This window comes from Pollicipes pollicipes, unplaced genomic scaffold (assembly GCF_011947565.3).
Source record: "Pollicipes pollicipes isolate AB1234 unplaced genomic scaffold, Ppol_2.1 Scaffold_4002;HRSCAF=4701_pilon_pilon_pilon, whole genome shotgun sequence".
Taxonomy (NCBI): Eukaryota; Metazoa; Arthropoda; class Thecostraca; order Pollicipedomorpha; family Pollicipedidae; genus Pollicipes; species Pollicipes pollicipes.
Window position 1 is genome coordinate 21,757,900 of NW_023596420.1, and position 17,728 is coordinate 21,775,627.

Consider the following 17,728-nt stretch of genomic DNA (forward strand, 5'->3'; position numbering starts at 1 on the left):
GCAGGTCAGCTACGACCTGACCATTGTCTCACAGTTACATGTGTGGACATTTTGTATCATGCATGCAGCAGATCAATGTCCTGGACTGGCAGATGATGTTAATGCCAAAGCTATTCCTGGTCATGGACATATAATTATCACCAATAGACATAGGCAACAAGGCAAAATATACAAGCAAGATCTACCTTCTGAAAGGCTCAAAGTGTGTCTGGTCCATTAGCAGAATCACAAATGTTTACACAAAGATGCAACAAATGAGTCACTGACCTGTTAACCTTGCTGCAAGCTGTTCTGGCAGCTTGCAAGTTGCCAAGAAGAGTGATGGCCAGAGCAGGGGAAGAAGAGTTGGAACCAGCAATGTAGCAAGTGGTAAAGGCAATGTCACTAGCATGATATCACTGAATGTTGAGCCATTCAGGTTGCTGATGAACTGGGTATGTTGCTCAGCATATGTTGCCATGGTCCTGGGCTGAGCTTACTATCTGATCAGCTTGGGCTTCAAATTGGACAATACAACTTACATGCTTTGAACAAGATAGCATTATTGTTAGAATGCACTTCTGGGTGGTGAAACACATTTCACTTTCAATTCATACATACTTTAATGGGTTCAGTCATTTAGATAACACAGTAGTAATGGCCTTATTCCCCAGAGAAAAACCATGAGAATGGACATTTAACACATCAATATTTCTGCAACATGCCTTTATCAAAACAATGGCAGAAGTGAGTTTAAAATTGTCTGCCCATCTACTTCATTTTTCAGTTGTTTTCTTTTCTTAAAGTGAGCAACAGTTTTTACCAGTCAGCAGCATTCAGGAGAATTAACAAGGAGCGATTGCCAGCAATTACTATGATACAGTGCATGTCTGAGAATCAGAATGCACAAAAATATGTGCACATGCAAACAAATTAAATTGGATGGGCATCATGCATTGCTTCCTTCACACATGCATATGACTGGTCCTAGGCATATTGCTTAAAGATCAACACATCTACATCTCCTTTCTCCTGGTTTTCTCCGAGGAATAAGGCTATTATTACTATCTACATGAGTAGTGTTCCTTGCATATGCGCTTTACTTGCATAATTTTGGGCTCATTCATTGTTAAATTTTGTATCCTGGGGGTAAGAAGATGTAACCCTTTGGGTCCCAGTGTCATGTGAGCAGTTTCTTTGATAAAGAAAAGCTGAAATTAAAGCATTAATGTGAGATGAACCTATTTTTCAAACAGAATAGGCCTGAGAGTTGCTGGACTAGAATGCATCCAATTACAATTAATTCATGTCATATAAACCTATGCATGCATTTTTCAGCTGATGTGGCATACTAAAAACAGCAAAGCAGTCTAGTTACATTATCATATTTGTTTGCACAAATGCCTGCAAATTGTCTAATATTGGGTAACTTTAATGCCCACATCCTGCCCCAGGAAAGCCATCATTTGTCCCCACAGGACCCCAGGTGGAAACCCTGGCAAACAAACCTTCTCTGGTATTCCTCGCTGATGGCACACACACATTTACGAGCACAGGCGTCAACTTGCATTCTTTTGTGGGGCCCCTGGCTCCCCAATAGCGAGTGGGCCCCCCAATATTGAGTTGGACCCCTGCCCCAAATGTTGGCTTGCCCCCCCCCCCATGTTTTCGGCAGGCATACTACAAGAACGTGAGTAAAAGATTATCATAAAACAAAGTGAGTAAAAGATGATCATAAAACAAGGGCTATCTTCGTTGATCTCCCCGCGCAGCGGCGTCTCATACCACTCCGATAACAAAGTCATGGTTGCTCTCACAAGATACAAATCGTAACAGCTGAGCGGATAAACGGTGCAATAAACTTCACATACCTAGCGCCACAAAACACGCAGTGGTTTGAGGTTAAGGTGGAAAGTTCTGGAATATGAGAATGACCTAAGTCCTTCATGGCCAACCCGTTCCCCGTCCCTCACAACCAAAACGCGTGCCGCCCGCCACGACCGCCATAGAAGCGCGCCACTGGTGCTCTAATGTGGCACCTGAACGGGCGCCTCCACGTGCCGATCAGAAGAGACGCGTGCGTCCAGTGCCTGCTCTACGGATCCACCCCTGTATGACTCCGTGCTGCTTGAATTAAGGACTTCGATAAATCATACAGAGTTTACAAAGCATTCATTGCGTTTAATCAAGATATAGGGGGCTAAATCTGGTGAGAAAAACATGGGGAGAGGCTGGCGGGCGCCCGGTTCGGCCTCTCCCCAAATTACAAAAATTGACACCCCTGGTTATGAGTTTCAGTTATCCCACCACCTCAGCCATAGACTTGTCCACCGCGTTACCCTGTATCGCTCCATTATTCCAGTGGACTGCGACGTCCGACCTCTTCTTTCCTGACCACTTCCCCCCCCCCCCCACATTACTCTTACGCGCGCGGCTCTATTCCTGTCTCCGCCTACCATCAACAAATGTTATACAGATGTTGGTGACCGGGCAGCCTTTAACAACAGCTTTAACATCACTCGGCATGTTCCAAATAATTAAAGAGCAATCGTACCGGACTTCCTTAGAGCCGTTGACTCCAAGGCCCCGGTTCACTCAGCCGCTACCGAAACATTTCAGGGGCGTACCCCTTTCTTTCGAGCGTACCAGATCTGGTTAGCTCGGACATGCCTCATAGTGGAACTGGCGGTACCAACGGGCTAAGGCACTTTGACGCAGGGCGCTCAAAGATTTTCAAAAATGCATTTGAACCCGCCATGAAGTACTGTACAACAGCGCGCAAACCGTGTTCTGACACGCTGCGTCGCGAAAGCAATAGGCGTGGCGGGATTTTGCTTCGATGTGCAATCGCTTTACGCCTTTATATGAAAGTTGGAAACATGTCCGCTCGTTTGCCTCTCGCCGAAAGTATGTGTGCTTCCCCATAGCTTGCGAGGGAAAACGACTTTATAACCGATCTACATAAAGTCGCTAACGCTGCGTAACGCCTTGCCTGTGTGCTCCTCAAACATACACTCCCCCAACGTCAACACGCGACTGTGTGGCCGTTTGGATACCCTTCGCTCGGTGGGGGTGGGGGTGGGGGTGGGGGTCAAACTAACCCCCACCCTGAGATCCCAGGAACTAAGAGAGCCAGACACCGAATTCACATGGTGTGTTAAACTGTACGTGAACTCACTTAGGTGAAAGTTTGAGGTTCCTAGGTCACGACCTTCGGGTCAAATAAGGTCAAACAAGGTCAGATTCCAGGTTGGTCCCCAACGTGCCTGCAGAACCTAGGTAAGCAAAAGGCCACATGCTCATTTATGGTCAGTGACCTCAACCGTGACATTTTGAAGGATTTGAGTTCTGCAGTTGAGTGAGCGACAAATATTACGCTAAACATCCAAAATGACCAGTCGATTTGGCCAGGTCATTGGGATTACAGATGGCAAATAACAAACATGGGTTCAAATAGAACAGTTCAATAATTAAATCAAAATTTACATTAGCGGCAGCCATGGTCGAGCCGAGATCTAGGAATTCCAATAGTTCAGGGAGTCGGTAAACATGTTTTCAGCCAGATTCCCGTGTGGCGAGAGCACCAGGAGGGAACATGAGCCGCTGTCTCTCAGAGGTTCCATGCACAGTATTCACACCTAATCCGAACAACATTTGGCGCATTTCTTAGCAGTCGCCATCCAAATGTCATTGTTACGCTGATTTCGCATCTTATGAATGCATCATTATAATCATGGGAAATCGTTTTCATCATCAAGAACTGTTGTTCTGATCATTCAATCACGGCAACAACGTTAGATGTGTTACAGCCAACCCAGCAAGTCAACATCATGTGCCGCCTCAATGCTCACTTCACTCGACAGGCGCTCTGAATCACTCCGTTCATGCAGACATCGCCATGAAACCTGTCACTCGGGGGCCGCAGCGATGAACCGGTCATCGGCGATGTAAGCTGCCAGTTGGAAAGCATCACACAGGCTAAATATATTTTCCAATCTAGTGGACACAATAATTGAGAGCAACACATGCCGGCCCGACTGCGTGACGCTTTTCCTATTGTCGCGCGCTGGTTGAAGAAGTGAGTCCAACGACAGCGGACACCCGTCAATGTTGTCTGGCTAACTGCGGCTCCCAGTCAGAGATCGTCAGCTGGTGCGGCTCCTGGTTAGAAGTCGCTAGGCGGGCAGCCGCGGGTCCCATTCAGAAGCTTTCAGGCGGGTAGCGGCGTGCCCCAGTAAACAGTCGTCGGGTCGCCGCAGCTCTTGGTCAGAAGTCGCCAGGCGGGCAGTGGCGGGCCCCGTTCAAAAGTCGCCAGGTGACCGCAGGTCACAGCCAAAAGTCGCCATGCCGGCAGTGGCGGGCCCCGTTCAGAAGTCGCCAGGTGGCCGCGTGTCCCGGTCAGAAGTCGTCAGGTGGCAGCGGGGGTGGTGGGCCCCGGTCAGCCCCGGCCGCCGGCAGCAGTGGCAGGCCATCTCGCGGGTTGCGCCGGGCCGCCGGGTTCAAGCGTGCCGTGATCGAAGTCCGAGGCGCAGGCGGGAGAGGGTCGTCCGGCTGACGCCTCTGCCGCTGCTGCTGGAAGCGCATCTTCTTCATGTCGCCACCAGATGGCACCTACGCGGACCAGAAAATCACATCACATGAAGGCGGGGAGTAAATGAACGAACTTCATCATCTCCAGAATTTGGAGCAATTATGCAAGTGATTCTTTCTACATTATGCCATATCTGATATGTGTAGCGGTGGACCACGCCCCGGGACCATGTGTCAGCATGTAAGGCGAGTGGGTCGATGACTCATGTCTGAGTGAGGGGAACAATCACGGCTCGGGGCGGTACGTCACGGTGGCGCCGGCCAATCGCTCGCGGATCGTGTTGCGGGGATGAGCCTTGGAAAGAGTACAGGAGGTGCTGCTCGGGCGCGTGGGGTGGGTCTCTCCCTGTCGGCGTCGTGTGCGGCAGGTCACCGCTGCGTGTGAGGCAGTCCGACCGATAATTTTTTTTCATGATCGAATACAGTATGTCTGGCGCCGATAACCCCAAAAGTGACAAACACCGCTTTGCACTGCGCCAGCTATCAGCACCAGTCGTGCTTACCTGGGTGCCTATAGCGCCGTAATCGTCGATTGGAAACTTCTGGTAGGTGAACGCCAGCGGCAATTCCCGATTGGAAGAGTACTGTTTGGTCCTGCCCGCCGCTATCACTACCAAGTCAACCGCGCTGGCATACACCACCTCCGTGATCAGGTATATGCGGTCAATGTACGCCAGCGCTGTGGAGCAGATGCAGCTGGACGTAACTGAGGGATCGGTGCTGGAGAACACTGATCCGCTCGTCCCCCAGAGAAGGGGTTGACAAACTGGAAGGTTGAAGATCATGACAAAATGGTGATTTTGTTATTTGCATACATTATTGAGCACTGCTGGGTATTCCGTGACTTCATAAATTACTGAAACACGCATCGTCATGGGAAAACAAACTGTTAAAAAATATAGAACAAAAGGCACGTAGGTTACACCGACATGGACAGATCCCCCAACAACGTGAGGAGGCAAGTAAAAAAAACATGGCCGTTTGTATTATGCGGCAAATCTCCGGATAAATATCCTCGTTATGTTTCTAATCTTTCTCCTTCAAAAAACCATGCAGGAGCTTCACCGAAATCACTGAGTCGGTTACTGCGCTTGTTGCTTTTATGCAAGCTGGGCGTTGGGTATCACGTGATGGCCGTATGGCGTCAGGGAGAAATCCGTCGGGTGAACATGACAATATTGTGGAAAAGTGAGGAACCAGTGGTGCTGATTACGCAGACAGCAAAAATCAAGTTGAAGGAAACGAAGACGATATAAATAAAAAAACGCGCATAACATAATGACGGCCAGTATGGCAGATGCCGCCTAAGAGTAAAGGAAGCGAGACAAAATCAAGGAATCTGACTAACGATATGCATTAAATGGAAAATACCCCACGTAACATAAACACACCTTATATTTGGTATGTAAGTACATATAACTCATTCACAATGCACATGCCTACATGTGGACACTTGGGGGTACGTACGCGGACATATGGCACGTACATGCAATAATCATGTTTTGCTGCCATAATTCCTCTAAACAGGCTCGTTTTGCCGATTGCTGGCTATGGCTAGTAGTTCAAACGGTGGCTAGTTTGTGCGCTGAAAATGATTCTGGCGCCTACAATTTCGAAAGCGGCCGATACTTTCTAAGTGACATGGAGTTGCTCATCATTCCGTATTGGATTTGACCTTGATGGTAGGTTTGAGGGGCCAGAACTCCTAGATGGACGTTATTTCATGCGCTGAAGACGATGTTGATATTTGAAATTCGAAACCGGCCGGCAAACTTGTCCTTAAAGTTCGCGCACGTTTCGAAATATAGACGCCAGATTCGGTGTGCCCGCGCCGATAGTAACCATTCTATGCGTTTTATCGAAGTTGGAACTCACTGCTACCTACATCGAAAAAAAAAAACGCTACATTCACAGACATTAAAACGTTTTACCCGTGCTGGATCCGTCTATGATCTTCATTTCCGTTTTCAATTTGAAATATATTGCAGTCAAGTACATTCTAAGCTCATTCTCAAGGATGTGGAGTTTTCACCACGTACACCACTTCCTCATCTATACTGGTGGAAGTAAGTTCAGATCTTGAGACAAAACGCATGGCATCTGTGTGGTATGCTCAAAGTTGGGTATTCGGTTTTCGAGATCCCTGGGGTCAGGGCAGAACCAGCCCCGCAGCTTAACGCAAAGTTCCACTCAGCGAGGAAAAGGTTGGTTCGGTAACTTTGAAACTGTCATCGCCGAAAACGCTCTTACGAAACCATTCAACAAAAAAGTATTAGGCACACGAAGAGGCTGTCTCTGACCTGGATCTGCTGCCCTGTTGATCACCAAGTCCCCGGGCTGAGTTGCAGTGAGAAGGATGACCTTCTTGTGCGGCGCGTTGACTGTCAGGTGAATTTCCTTCCCCGTTTTGCCCCACAAATCACACTGGAAAAACATGAACACAACACTTTCAATGCGATTTTTGGACCGACCGGCGCATTGCACGGCCCGACTCGAGCCCGATAAATAGTGCTGTTCACTTACCACACAGCAAATAATCTAGGCTGCGTATAATGTCGGCTGGCGATCCCAACTATTGCCAGTAATCGGCTAGCACCTGCTCAGCAATGGTTTAGCAAGCTGTCTCAGCGAGAGTCCAGTTATGTTTCAACACATCCAGTTTTTTGAGGCTGCCATTGCTACAAATGGGTTCAACCTTGTGGCGAGCACAGCTGGAAAGTACTGCAAAAAGTCGGCTCAGCAGGGCAGCCCAATGACCGCGTCATGCTAATGGCTAAATTTGGCTTCAGTGATTCCATGTCCAAATTGTTTTACTTCAAGCCGGTGTGCCGCTGCCCCAATAGCAAGGCCACATCCTCCAGCCATGGTGGCGGGCATCTCACTCTGTACTGGGCAGGGAAGTCGAGCTCCTCGCTGTGGGGACGGGAGCACATTGCCAGCTCGGACCGGTTGCAGCTGGCCAGGTCGGCCACGCTGGTGAGCGGACCAAGTACCTCGTACAGCCGTGGCTTCGTCAGCTTCGATATTATCCCCTGTCGCAAGATCACGGGACTCGGATAGCGGCGCAGAACACTGCGCGGCCGCCAGGATATCCCAGATGCGGAGTGGTGAATGAGCCCAGCGGGGGCATCAACGTCGTACTCGTACAGTCATTTGATAGCCTTAATGAGTTCGTTTTATGTGGACGAACACCGTTCGGTGTTGACTACCGTACTGACCTTTCCGTCGTCAATTTTGTAGAACACTGTCGCCAGGTCATACAGATCGGCCTCCGTGATGTAGGGAACAGGTATCAGCTCCTCCCCGACCAGCTGATAGCTGATCTGTTTGCGTAAAATGTCCCAAGCTTGTGCAATGTCGCAGTCGGTCAGCTTGTCGGCCATTGACAGCTAACGTCAGTGGTTCATTTCCGACCATCTAACCATGGCAGCGGTAGCGGATGTGACGTTTAGACAAAACAATACAAGACATCCACCAGCCAGATGGACATACTGATGCAAAGGTAGTTTAGGCCTGAACTGGATTTTTCTACTGAGTTGTTTTCTATGATAGCTCGTCAAAATAGCACGCGCATTTTGCCATTAGCCGCTCTTCTTCGGCGCACGTCTGCAGATCACTCGGCAGGTATGAAATGCTGGGTCTCGGGGAAAACTACTTCAGTTCTGGATGCGTATGTTGCAGGATCACGAAGATGCCGTACAATCACGACTACCATCAGGTCGATCTAATCAAGGGTGTAGTTTGTTGTTCAGTTCGGGGCTACAGCCTCCTCCCCCTTCTCTCTCCTACCTTCGAGACGAACGTGAGCCAAATCTGGCGAGGAACTCGTTTGTTGGCGCACTTTTGAGGGTAGAACTCGCGATTCTTCACTGTTCAGCCCCTTTCTTTCACTCATTTTGTGAAACTACGGCACTGGATCACGGACGTGGTTCTGGATGTGAAGCCACACCCCTGGATCCGTACTATACCTGCCGCACCCACACAATAACCGTCATTTTCAATGGTGCGAAAAACCCGGGATCCCCGGGAACATCAGAAGCAACGCAACGCCTGGAACACGACGTTATGCTGACGCTGTTGCACAGAACGGCACACAACGCCGTGTTCTGATCCCGGCAGACAGGCTGCCTGCCAGCCTATTACCACACACCGCGTCGCCGCCGTCGCCAGCCGGCTCGGCGCTCTCGGTGAGCGGGTGCGGCGCGTGCCTGTCCAGCACAACGACGACAGATGGCGGCCATGGCGCCGTGCTGACTCCGACGGGTGCCGGCCAGCACAGCGGTCACCTCGAGCGGCCGCCGCCGGCTGGCCACTAGCATGTAGGCCGTCTTGTAGCGGCCGTACCGCAAGCGGTTCCAGTGGAGACCCCGGTTAGTTTAATGGAAAACAAACGCAAAATACACTCGTCGAGCAATAATGGCGCAATGCCTGACACAAGGCAACGCTGAAGGAGAATAACTCCGGCACAGTTGCCGATGGGTATAGTGCCGGGGGTCGACCTCGGTCTGCACAGTGCTACACGGACCAGTCGCCGGCCCGGTCCAGCCGGCGGCGGCGGCGGCTGTGAGACCCACCCTCACGGCCGGGTCGGTGATGGCCGTCAGGAGGAGGCCGACGGCGGCGTGGCCGGCTGGCGGCAGGCCCACCAGCCGGCGCAGCGTCTCCTGGCTCAGCTGGGCGGCGTCCATCACCTGCTGCAGCAGCGCGTGCAGGTGGTCGGCCCGGCCGGCCGCCACCAGCCGCTCGGCCACGGCCGGCAGCAGTCCTCCCAGCTCCAGCGGCAGCGCACGCTCCATCCTGCCGTCCAGAGGCCCGGAGGCAGCATCGTTTTCTTGCATCCTGCATCAGCGGGGTTTTGTTTCCGCTGGACGATCCCGCAGTCTGACTGGCTCTGTTGACAAGCCGCGCCACGGTGCCACGGGGACAGTAGGACCCTTCATTGGTTAATCGTCATAAAACGTCGCATAATTCCCGTATCCCGTGGTCGTGATTGTTTACGCTGAAAAGCGCTACAAAGAGTGCGGCGTCTGTTGCGAGAAAAGATTCGACGCCCCACCAGGGAACCAGACTGCTGCCGGTGCTGGCTGTGAGCTTGGACGCTGTTGGGCGAAGTGGGTATCAGTATATGTGGTTGAGCGAGATACCGGGAAATAGAGTTGAACTTGAAAGACACACCTTTGTTACTTGTAAGGACTGGCACCGAAAGACGTCGTCACCAGCCCGTCACGCTCATCAGCCGGAAGTCTGCTTCATCCCTTTACCTGTTTACGTGCATTTTATTCTTGGTATACAAAACGGTACTGTTGAACCCACGTGAAATGTCGCTTTAATTATTATTGTTATTGATTATCATTCATTAGCGAGCTAGATAAGCTGAATTTGTATGCCCCGGCCAGCCCTTACACCCGGTCCGCACATCAGGAGGACCACGAGGACGTTTTGTACAGTATACAGCCTGGCCCACCTCACCGTTCCGGCCCCCCCCCCCCCCCTTCAATTCTCTGTCAGGTGGCTGCCGACACTCACCAAGGCACGGTAAGCCGTCCCCGCTTTCTATGGCCCCCACTCCTGTCAGCCCGAAGACGAGTGAGTCCACTCATCGACAATCAGTAATACGCCGACGCAATTCGACCTTCTGAACCTGGATGTTCTACGCCACGATCTTTTGTGCCTTACATTGTGAACCTCGAGTGCTGCGTCCAGACCTTCTGAGCGCCGTGATGTCAAATCGCACCGCACGATGAAGGCGCTCCTTGTATTGAAGATGCCACGGCTCCTAGGCGTTGAAATTATAACGGTGCTCTCCACTCGTGCCAATACGAGATGAATTATTTAACCTTTATTACAATGACAGATGTGCACGTCCGGACCTTGCTCTCCTCTGAATCCGGAATAAGTGCGTCTCAATGCCCCCCTCCCTTGCCCGGCCCCGCGTCTCTCCACCCCTGCCCGGAGACGGCACACTGTGTTGTGCCGCAGCCGCAGCCCCGCCGGGCTTACAGTGAACACACACACACACACAGAGGTGCGGCGCCGGCCAAAGACCAGAACGCGACGTGACCCAGCGCCCGCCGGCGCGGCGGCCCGCTCGGCTGGGACCGGCGGCAGCACCGGCCAGCACGTGACCTGTCACAGAACGGCGCATGCGCACAGCTGCGGTGCCAGCAGGCGGGTCTGGCCGAGCCACGCCGCGGGCCTGCGCCTCGTCAGCTGCGCTCGCCCCATCACTGGGCCTTGGACGCCTGTCGTCTCAGAAGGATGTAAATCTTCTCCTTGATCCAGTCCTTGTTGTACGGCGCGTAGGTGTTCGTGCTCTTCTGGTACCTGGCGGGGATGAACAGCCGTCAGGTCCGCTTGGTCCTGTGATCTCCCGTTGGAAGTTCAAACACGGTAAAGTCGGGTTCGACAGGTGAGTGAAATAGACGGATGTAAGCCACCGGCGATAACATCATCACCAAGAAAAGTCGTGGCCGACGGAACATGTCGTTAAACCAAAGAGAACATCCGCAGGCTTGTCGGGCGCAAATATTGGGTATCAAGCTAAGTCATAGGTCAGTCACAGCGATCAGACCGCAAAGAACAGAATCGAGTTACTGACAATAAAGCGGTATTGTCCGGAATAGGAAAATGTACGAGAAATGGTGACAGAACAAGGAGTGTGAATAAGTAACTATGCAAAAAGGAGCATGCTATGCAGCCACGAAGCCGTATGTTAGTTCAGTATGTCCTGTTGCATGTCAGAATGTTCAGTCCAGTATGCATGCTCTATGTCAATTCGTAGCGTAAGCGTCACAGCAGTCTGCTTTGGCTTATAACTATCGTCCCAGAACTATGTAACCACCAACCTGTAGGGTTCGTTAACGGTATGCTGCGTATCTTAACGCACAGAATACCCGAGAAGGAAGGGGGGCATCCCATTTCCCCCTTATTCAATGGTTCAAAGAATCGTTACTGCGCTTGAAAGGCCATTAAATTAAGCTGAGCACTTTGTAGGGGTTCGCCAAAACCGAGCTTTTGGACCTAACGGGCAAGAGTTCACAAAGCATCCCCGCGTCGACAAAACTGGTCGTTCTACGCAATCGGCCAAACCAGCATTATGGCCAACTAGCCGTCACTTCAAACTTTCAGGGAAACAGCGGCAATCAAAACGAGAACACAGTAAACATGAAAAAAAACAACACTGATCCTCGTCCCAAGCATAAGCCATGACTCAGCGGGATACACCAGCCTTGCACCAGATGGTTACAACGACTACTGTCCAATGTAGGACGGTAGTCGGCATCGCATCACCAACTGGTGATGCGATGCCGACTACGGACTGTTGTGATGCCGGCCATGACAGGTGCTTGGATTCCACAGCATGCACGACAGGCGCTTCTATGCTGGCGATCACAAGCCCCACATCTTTGCATGTAGAGCTCCTAGAAACTATACACAGCTGACGAGATGGACCAACCGCATCTGGAAGACCCGTGCAATATGCTGACAACTCCACAATGCACAGGTTATACCGCGGAACAATACGGCCGATTACCGGGCTTCAGGGAAGCCGGCGGCCATGAAGATCAACTCTGGATCGCCTAAGAAGTTTGCAGCTAAGCAGGTCAATACCATTCAAAACAGCCAGGAAGCAGCAGCCGACGAGCAGCACAACAGACGTATTAACACCAGGTTCCAGGCAGGACAGAGCCCTCACACCAGGCAGGACAGTGCACTCGCACCAAACAGGACAGTGTACTCACACCAGGAAGGACAGTGCACTCACACCAGGCAGGACAGTGCACTCACACCAGGCAGGACAGTGCACTCACACCAGGCAGGACGGTGTGCTCACACCAGGCAGCACAGTGTACTCACCAGGCAGCACAGTGTACTCACACCAGGCAGGACAGTGTACTCACACCAGGCAGGACAGTGCACTCACACCAGGTGGGACAGTGTACTCACACCAGGCAGGACAGTGCACTCACACCAGGCAGGATGGTGTGCTCACACCAGGCAGCACAGTGTACTCACCAGGCAGCACAGTGTACTCACACCAGACAGGACAGTGTACTCACACCAGGCACGACAGTACACTCACACCAGGCAGGACAGTGTACTCACACCAGGCAGGACAGGTCCGTCAGCTGGTCGACAAAGTCGAACAGCTGGCTTATGTCATAGGTGATGCTTGGTGTGTTGGGATTCATCCTCTTCAGGTGCTCCTCATATATCTTGCACACACCTGAAGAAGATTAGAGTGATCTAACCGAAGACAAAAACAATCAACACCAGTCACCACACAGCAGGCAGGGATGCACATAGCTTCTCAGCAAACAAAATCTGATCACTCTAGCAGCATCACTGCGCCCCTAAGCAATCCAATGCTGGGTACATATTGGTCTGTGTCATTGTCTCCACACTTTTAGCTGAAAAACGGTCATCACGGACACGATCGCCAGGGAGCAGATGACAACTGGAAAACTTGGCTTATTCTTTGACATACCTAACTGCCTTCGTAATCACGGTTAAACTCCCTAGGCCGAAAGTTCAGCATATGACTGGGATGAAGAGCTACCTAGCTGTTTTGTGGAACAGTTATGTTGCTCATACCACTGACGGCCTGCGCAACGTCATTCAAGTCCACAGTAGCTTTCTAACAAGGGGAGGAAAATGCCCACAGTACTTATGTGATGAGTAGCATTTAACTCTTACCCTCCATGCACTCGTTGACACTCTCGTAGTCTGAGTAGCTCCGGGACTCGGCCTTGGCACTCGGCTGCACCAGAAGGATTGTGTGCGACTGAAAGCATTGGTGTGATCATCAGGGTGACCACAGAGGCAATAGTCCATTCGCTGTCCAGTGTCACATGAGACAAGTTAGCAAGAACATGGGGGGGGGGGGGAAAGTGGAGGCAAATTAATATGTTTGGACAGTGATGACTTATGACAACTAAGGGCTACTTAGACAATTATGAGACAACAGATTGGGGAAATGGGTTTTATTCATTCTAGGCACATCTGAAAGTCATTTCCATGCACAGTGGGAGGAAGGTGGGGGGGGGGGGGGGGGGACAAGACTGCGAAGAGACGCCTCCAAACATTTTGCTCTCTGTGATGCTAATGATGGATGTATACCATCAGAATACAATGTTTACAAAACATGCAATATTTGCTTATGCATATATATATATATATATATATATATATATATATATATATATGTGTGTGTGTGTGTGTGTGTGTGTAGTGATAAAACCATTAGCCAGGAATCTTAATGTGACATACAGACAGTCCACCAGCATAACAATCAGGACATTGATCTTCAGTCCCTAGTCCCTTTGGACCCAACTTCAGGCATCCTGAACACTGAATCTGACTGACTTCTAAATGTACTAATGATAATGCTTAAACTGACTTGCTGATGAACCTAACACCCAGGCCAAATAGCTGAGTCATTCAAATCTATTAGAAAAATCAGTCCTACCTTTGACCACAAAACAGAGGATGTGATAGAAGGAGGCTCTTGAGTGAGACATCTAAATAAGGTCTTTTGCAGGCCAGGGAAGAAAGGAGATGTTAAACTAAACCTGGAGCCAAGATCAAGGGCCTGGTGCCAGTGGTAGCACAGGTCACCAGTCAAAACCAGGCCAGTGCAGTTATTGTGGGAGTAGGAGTAACCACTACAGGGTAGGAGGAGAGTGAGGAGATGATGAGGCATTATAGGACCCTATTGGCCACTCTGCAGCATAACAGAGGTATGAGGATAGTGACAGACATTCTGTGTAAGGTTGAAGCACCTACTGAGTGGAGCTCCAGGGTGCTGGCAGCCAACATCAGAGTGGGGAAACTTTGTGACAGCTGGCTTCACTTTTGTAGACAATTGGGACATGTTTTTCAACTACAGATACCTGCATCAGAGAAGTGAACTCCATTTATGTGACAAAGATGTACATGTTCTGGAAAAGGGTGTAAAAACATGCCCTTCCAGGAAACTAGCTTCTGGGGATGGGAGGGTGAATGTAGAACACCATGGTAATGATGATTTAAAATTGCTGGACAGTAAACCAAAAAGAAGCACAAGAATGCTTAAGCACTTCTATGCAAATGCAAGAAGTATCAAGAATAGGTTTGGTGAGCTCCATGCACATGAATCTTGAGCCAGTGAGCACCTTTTTGGGGACAGTTTACAGGAGTTTGATGTATCTGGGCACAACATACTTACTTTTCAAAAAAAAAAACTAAACCAGGAGGTGAAATACTAGCACATGTAAGGCAGAACATGAAATGTGAAATTGTGGACAGTGAGCTTCATGCACATATGCTGGAAAGAAAATTAGACCTGGTAGCTATCACTGAATCTTGAACCACTGAGCACCTTTTTTGGGGACAGTTTACAGGACTTTGATGTATCTGGGCACAATATATGTACTTTTCAAAAAAAACAAAACCAGGAGGTGAAGTACTAGCACATGTAAGGCAGAACATGAAAGGTGAAATCATGGACAGTGTGAGTAATACTGATAGTGTAGAATCCCTATGGATCAATTAGGGAACACTTGAAGCAACCAAAAATTTGTTGGAACATTCTGTGGGCTTCCAAATAATTGTCAGGAGGTGGACACAGATATATGTGAAGAAATTGGCCATGGTGTGACTGGAAAATTGTGGTGTTGAGAAATTTCAATACCCCTGGCTCGAGCATGGATTCTGGCAACTGCAAAATAGTCACAAGAACATTGTTACTTGCTTTGAAGAAAATTTCCTTTGCATCACATGTGTGAACCCATTAGGGGAGATGAGATTTTTTATTTTGCTCTGACTAATGAAGAAGTGTTGGTAGATGCTTTGACAGTAAGTGAGACATTGGGAAATAGTGGCAATAATATGGTGTCATTTTCATTGTGTCTAAGGTATTCAGGTAAGACTAAATGTGCTCATACTCCAAATCTTGGGTCAATTTGGAGAACTTCTAGTCTTTCTGGCTAGCTTCAAGTGGGAATATATTCTAAACAGACTCACTGCACATCAGATGCATTAAGTGTCCAAAGATACCTTGGAGGGACAGAAAAAAATTCATCCCCTTTTGAAAAAAACATGAGAGAACAATTCTAGGAAGCCCCCATCTTCCTAGTCTAGCCTGACAGAAACAGACAGCCCATGATCCAAGAAGTAGCATGTGATATGCAAAAAGTGCAGGACACAAGAACAGACAAGGCTGTGCATGGGACTGCTACAAAAAGAATGAATAATGAAATCAGGGCGGCCAAAAAACTATCACACATATGTTAGCTGATGCAACTTCAAAGCTAATGGATCCTCTGTCCACAAACTCAATGCAGATAGAAAGTTAAATGTGAAGGACAGGAACATTGAAGATGCTCTTATCATGCCACTCTCCTTAGTTCTCATAAAGGAGATTTTGTGTGATCCCCTAGTAAAAGGAAAAATCTGACTGCACTTGGTCCTGTACATTTAATTCTCACTGAAGGTATGGTGAGAGATAGCTTGAAGGAAATCACTGTTAGTAAGATGGTCAACTCTGAAGAGATGCATGGCAGAGTGCTGAGTGAATGCACTGGAAACCTCATCCTTTCATGCTAACATTTTTTATTAAGTCATTGAATTTCTCACAAGTCCCTGTGGAATGGCCCAATGCCAATGTAGTACAAATACTTGTTATTATATTTGTTAAATTGTGCTCAATAGTACAAAATCCCAATGGGAACCAGTAGGGAATATGGTTCCACCACAGCTGGTATTGGGCTGTCTGTTCTCAATTGCTTTTGTGACTGACATTAAGATAGGATCAGGCAATAAGGTGCTAAATTTCACAGAAAATATTTAGCTGGTAGGGGTGTATAAAAATATAGACCAGGCAAAGCAAATTCAGCTTGACTTGGAGAAACTAGTGAACTGAATCCCAGGATTTCAGTATAAAAAGGAGGCTAAGATTGGGGGTAGAGACCAGCTACTTCTTAAAGGGATGTTTCATATTTGAAGATAATGAAGCAAGCATATATGATGACATGATATCGTAAGACAACCTCGCATATAACTATTGGTATACTTTTGAGAAGAAGAGACTGCTCCAGTCAACACAATTTCTCTCTTCTGCAAATATGCTTCTTGACATGTCATTGTTTCATTATGCCATCACACCCTGCACAAAAATGATTGAGAGCCAAGTGACAGGCATTATTCCTGGAAATAATGCTCATGAATGCCAGATATGAATGCCTTGACCATCATGTTTTATCAGACTTGACCACTGCATGGCTTATGAAAAGACTAGATTTTAATCACATTGTTATTATACCATGAATGTCAAGATGACTGAGAAACTGTCCCAAAATCACTCCCCACATTTTTGCAGGCATGTCACTCAGTAACTAGAAGGATTTAGGTCTCAGGAAGAACATGGCTAAAAACTGCAATAAAAGGTCTTCAAGATGGCTATTTCAGTTCAAAACCCTACCTGCATGTGTAACACTCCCCTTAAACTACAGAAATCTTCTCAAAACAAATTTTTGACACTGCGAAGAAATCAACAATCGCAAACCCAACATACTCCCCATACAATGACTTGGGATTCCACGCCAGTTAAATACAGACAGTTGTTTATCCAACAACTTGCAACGGGCTAAAAATAAAGTACAAGAGCAGGAGCAGCATAATCTATATCTCAATGATCAGACCAAGCATCGAAGACCATAACATAACGAACAAGAAACATCATCTTACCATTTCGTTTTTTGGCGAACTCCAGAAACCCTCTGAAGAAAACCTCAGCAAAAATCACGTCTCTGGTAGTTACAGATGGAAAAAATGTTTAAAATACAATACTTTCAGTAAAGCCACAAGGGTACTTTCTTCTACCAACGAAATGTCACCAAACACGTATAACTCAGCACCGCACCCAAATCCCCACCGCATGCGGGGTCAACCCAAACAACACCACTTCCTCACACATCCAGGTAGCGTTCATACCGCCCTAACGACAATAATGGCGTGCGCTATCGCGCTGAATGTAGATATCTCACTTGCTACCATATTTGGTTGGTATAATGTTTGCGTAGAAGGTTTGTCCGTGTGTTGGTCGGTTTTCGCGATGTTCTAATAAAATGATTTTTAAAAAAATCATTCATTTGCATCTTCACACCTTAGAGTAATGTCA

At 48.7% G+C, this 17,728-nt stretch overlaps 2 protein-coding genes across 2 annotated transcripts; both read right to left on the reverse strand.

Annotated features, from left to right (window-relative positions):
- Positions 1 to 3,997: 3,997 nt before the first annotated feature.
- LOC119093957 (uncharacterized) lies at positions 3,998 to 8,070 on the reverse strand. Its single transcript, XM_037216982.1, has 5 exons — positions 7,788 to 8,070; positions 7,452 to 7,601; positions 6,870 to 6,993; positions 5,073 to 5,248; positions 3,998 to 4,590 (listed from the first exon to the last, which is right to left on the reverse strand). The coding sequence occupies exons 1-5, from the start codon at positions 7,950 to 7,952 to the stop codon at positions 4,378 to 4,380; spliced, it is 828 nt and encodes a 275-aa protein (XP_037072877.1). The 5' UTR covers positions 7,953 to 8,070; the 3' UTR covers positions 3,998 to 4,377.
- Positions 8,071 to 10,306: 2,236 nt separating this feature from the next.
- On the reverse strand, positions 10,307 to 17,524 carry e(r) (enhancer of rudimentary). The gene is made up of 4 exons (XM_037217117.1): positions 17,296 to 17,524; positions 13,267 to 13,354; positions 12,676 to 12,796; positions 10,307 to 10,893 (listed from the first exon to the last, which is right to left on the reverse strand). Exons 1-4 carry the CDS (start codon positions 17,296 to 17,298, stop codon positions 10,794 to 10,796), a joined length of 312 nt encoding a protein of 103 aa, XP_037073012.1. The 5' UTR covers positions 17,299 to 17,524; the 3' UTR covers positions 10,307 to 10,793.
- Between the last annotated feature and the right edge of the window lie 204 nt (positions 17,525 to 17,728).

Bases quoted from the DNA above. Each gene is read 5' to 3' on its own strand.
- LOC119093957 (XM_037216982.1), bottom strand. From the start codon at position 7,952: ATGGCCGACAAGCTGACCGACTGCGACATTGCACAAGCTTGGGACATT. The intron at 7,602-7,787 runs GTCAGTACGGTA...ATCTTGCGACAG, and splicing joins ACAAAATTGACGACGGAAAG to GGGATAATATCGAAGCTGAC. The intron at 5,249-6,869 runs GTCAGAGACAGC...TCTGCTCCACAG, and splicing joins CAACAGGGCAGCAGATCCAG to CGCTGGCGTACATTGACCGC.